The sequence below is a fragment of the Solanum verrucosum genome, unplaced genomic scaffold (assembly GCF_900185275.1).
Source record: "Solanum verrucosum unplaced genomic scaffold, falcon-dt-bn FXZP01000049.1, whole genome shotgun sequence".
NCBI classification, from domain to species: domain Eukaryota; kingdom Viridiplantae; phylum Streptophyta; class Magnoliopsida; order Solanales; family Solanaceae; genus Solanum; species Solanum verrucosum.
In genome coordinates this window covers 11,887,532-11,890,222 of record NW_026020221.1, presented here as the reverse complement: position 1 = coordinate 11,890,222, position 2,691 = coordinate 11,887,532, and the positions used below count along the sequence as shown (strand labels likewise).

The 2,691-nt window shown below is 40.3% G+C and overlaps 1 protein-coding gene across 1 annotated transcript; it reads left to right on the top strand.

The window, feature by feature from the left end:
* The first annotated feature begins 513 nt into the window (after positions 1–513).
* LOC125831557 (uncharacterized) lies at positions 514–1,446 on the top strand. Its single transcript, XM_049510715.1, has one exon. The coding sequence runs from the start codon at positions 514–516 to the stop codon at positions 1,444–1,446; it is 933 nt and encodes a 310-aa protein (XP_049366672.1).
* Positions 1,447–2,691: the final 1,245 nt, after the last annotated feature.

Sequence of the window (2,691 nt, the reverse complement as noted above, 5' to 3'; positions counted from 1 at the left end):
CGGTTAAATGATCTATTGTCACACATACTTGATAAAGTTAAGGGATCTGATGATTTACTAAAAGGGATGAGAGATGACTTTTCATCATTAAACAGTAAAGTGAATTCTCATGTTGATGCCATCAAAACGCTAGAAGGTCAATTGAGTCTATTATCAGCTCAATTAACATCGAGGACACTGATGAAAGATAGTGAAAGAGGGCTGGCTATAGTTACCCGTAGTGGAAAAATGGCAAAAGGGAATGTGATAGAGGATGAGGACCCTCGAATGCATGAAGAGAGCCAGGGTATAGAGGAACGAGAATTTCCCATTTCACAAAACCTTGATAAAGAACCACAAGAGGATGCAGAGCAACATGTTCATGTTCCAAAAGTCACGCACCCTTTACCATAAATACCTCCACCATTTCCTCAACGTTTGAAAAGGAAGAATGAAGATGAGAAGTACAAAATTTTTTTGTCAGTATTCAAGAACTTATCAATTAACCTTCCTCTGGTGGAATCATTGTTGGAAATGCCAAGATACGCCAAATTCATGAAAGTGCTAGTTACAAAGAAAGGGAGCTTGGACTATGAAACGATTGAGGTGCCCCATAGTTGCAGTGCAATTATGACAAATAAGTCAATCACTAAGAGAGAAGATCCTGGGGCATTCACAATCCCGTGCACAATTGGCATGCTCCAATTCGCTAAAGGTTTGTGTGATTTAGGAGGAAGCATTAACTTGATGCCCTATGCAATATACAAGCAACTTGGTTTGGGTGAACCAAAGGCAACCACAATGAGACTCCTTATGGCTCATCGATCAATCAAGCACCCAGTGGGAATACTCTATGACATATTGGTAAAAGTAGATCGGCTCATCTTTCTGGCAGATTTTGTGATTCTAGATTGTGAGATCGATGCTGAAATCCCCATTATTTTGGGAAGGCCATTCTTAGCTACCGGGAGAGCACTGGTGGATGTCGAAAGCGGGAAATTGAAGTTTCGTGTGAAAGATGATGAGGTGACCTTCAATGTATGTAAATCCATGAAGCAACCAAGTAATATCCATGTGGTGTCTACTGAGGATGTTATAGATGAGGCAGTGGAAAGTGTGAGCCATTTAATGTGCAAGAATGAACCCCTTGAATCTGTACTTACCAATTATGATGAATCTGAAGTTCAAGGCTATGAAGAAGTGGTAGTTGCATTATCAGGGCTAAAAGTATATTCAAGGAATCTAATCAAGTTGGATATCGACATGAAAAGAACAGAAAGTCCTCCTACAAAGCCATCAACAGAAGAACTACCGAATCTGGAGTTAAAAGCCCTACCCTCTCATCTCAAATATGCCTTCTTAAGAGCCAATAATACATTGCCAGTGATTATCGCAGTCGATTTGCTTGAAAGGCAGGTGAAATTACTCATTGAAGTCCTGCGGAATCATATAAAAGCTATTGGATAGACAATAGCCGATATAGTAGGAATTCCTCCCTGCATTTGTACTCACTAGATTCGGCTCGACAGTTAATGTAAATCTAGTGTGGAGCATCAACAAAGATTGAACCCTCCAATGCAAGAGGTGGTGAAAAAGGAGATCATCAAGTGGCTAGATGCGGGATTGATCTACCATATTGCAGATAGTAAGTGGGTAAGTCCGGTGCAATGTGTACCGAAAAAAGAGGTATAACCGTAGTCCTAAATGCAAAAGGAGAACTTGTGCCGACAAGACCAGTGACTGGGTGGATAGTATGCATGGACTATCGAAAGCTTAACTCATGGACCGATAAAGAACATTTTCCAATGCCATTTATGGACCAGATGCTTGACCAGTTATTAGAAAGAGGGTGGTATTATTTTTTGGATGGGTACTCCGGTTACAATCAAATCTCTATTGCACCGGAAGATCAAGAAAAAACCACTTTCACTTGCCCTTATGGAACATTTGCATTCAAAAGAATGCCATTCGGACTATGTAATGCCCCAGCCACATTTCAACGTTGCATGTTGTCTATCTTTGCGGATATGGTTGAAGACTCTACGGAAGTATTTATGGACTACTTTTCAGTCGTAGGGAATACATTTGAAGAGTGCTTAATGCACTTAGGTCAAGTGCTTCAAAGATGCGTGGAAATGAACCTGGTCCTAAATTGGGAGAAATGTCATTTCATGGTGAAGGAAGGTATTGTTCTAGGAAACAAGGTGTCGCAACAAGGGCTAGAAGTTGATAAGGCAAAAATTGAGGTAATTGAGAAATTACTCCTGCCAATTTCAATAAAGGGTATTCATAGCTTCTTGGGGCATGCAGGTTTCTACCGAAGGTTGATTAAAGACTTCTCAAAGATTGCACACCCACTGTTCAAACTCCTAGAGAAGGAAGTGAAGTTCTATTTTGATGATGCTGAAAGAAAAATTAGTATCCACCCGATTATCGTCAGTCCTAATTGGTCCAAATATTTAGAAGTAATGTGTGATGCTAGTGGTATGGCATTGGGGGTAGTGTTGGGCCAAAAGTGCAACAAACTATTTCACCTAATTTATTACGCAAGCAAAACCCTAAATAGTGCCTAGCGAAAATACACGATCACTGAACAAGAGTTGATCACAGTGGTCTATGCATTTGAAAAGTTCTGAGCATCCTTTCTAGGCACCAAAGTAATAGTACACACTGATCTTGTTGCACTCCGCTACTTGATGGAGAATAAAGATG

Bases quoted from the DNA above. Each gene is read 5' to 3' on its own strand.
- LOC125831557 (XM_049510715.1), top strand. From the start codon at position 514: ATGCCAAGATACGCCAAATTCATGAAAGTGCTAGTTACAAAGAAAGGG.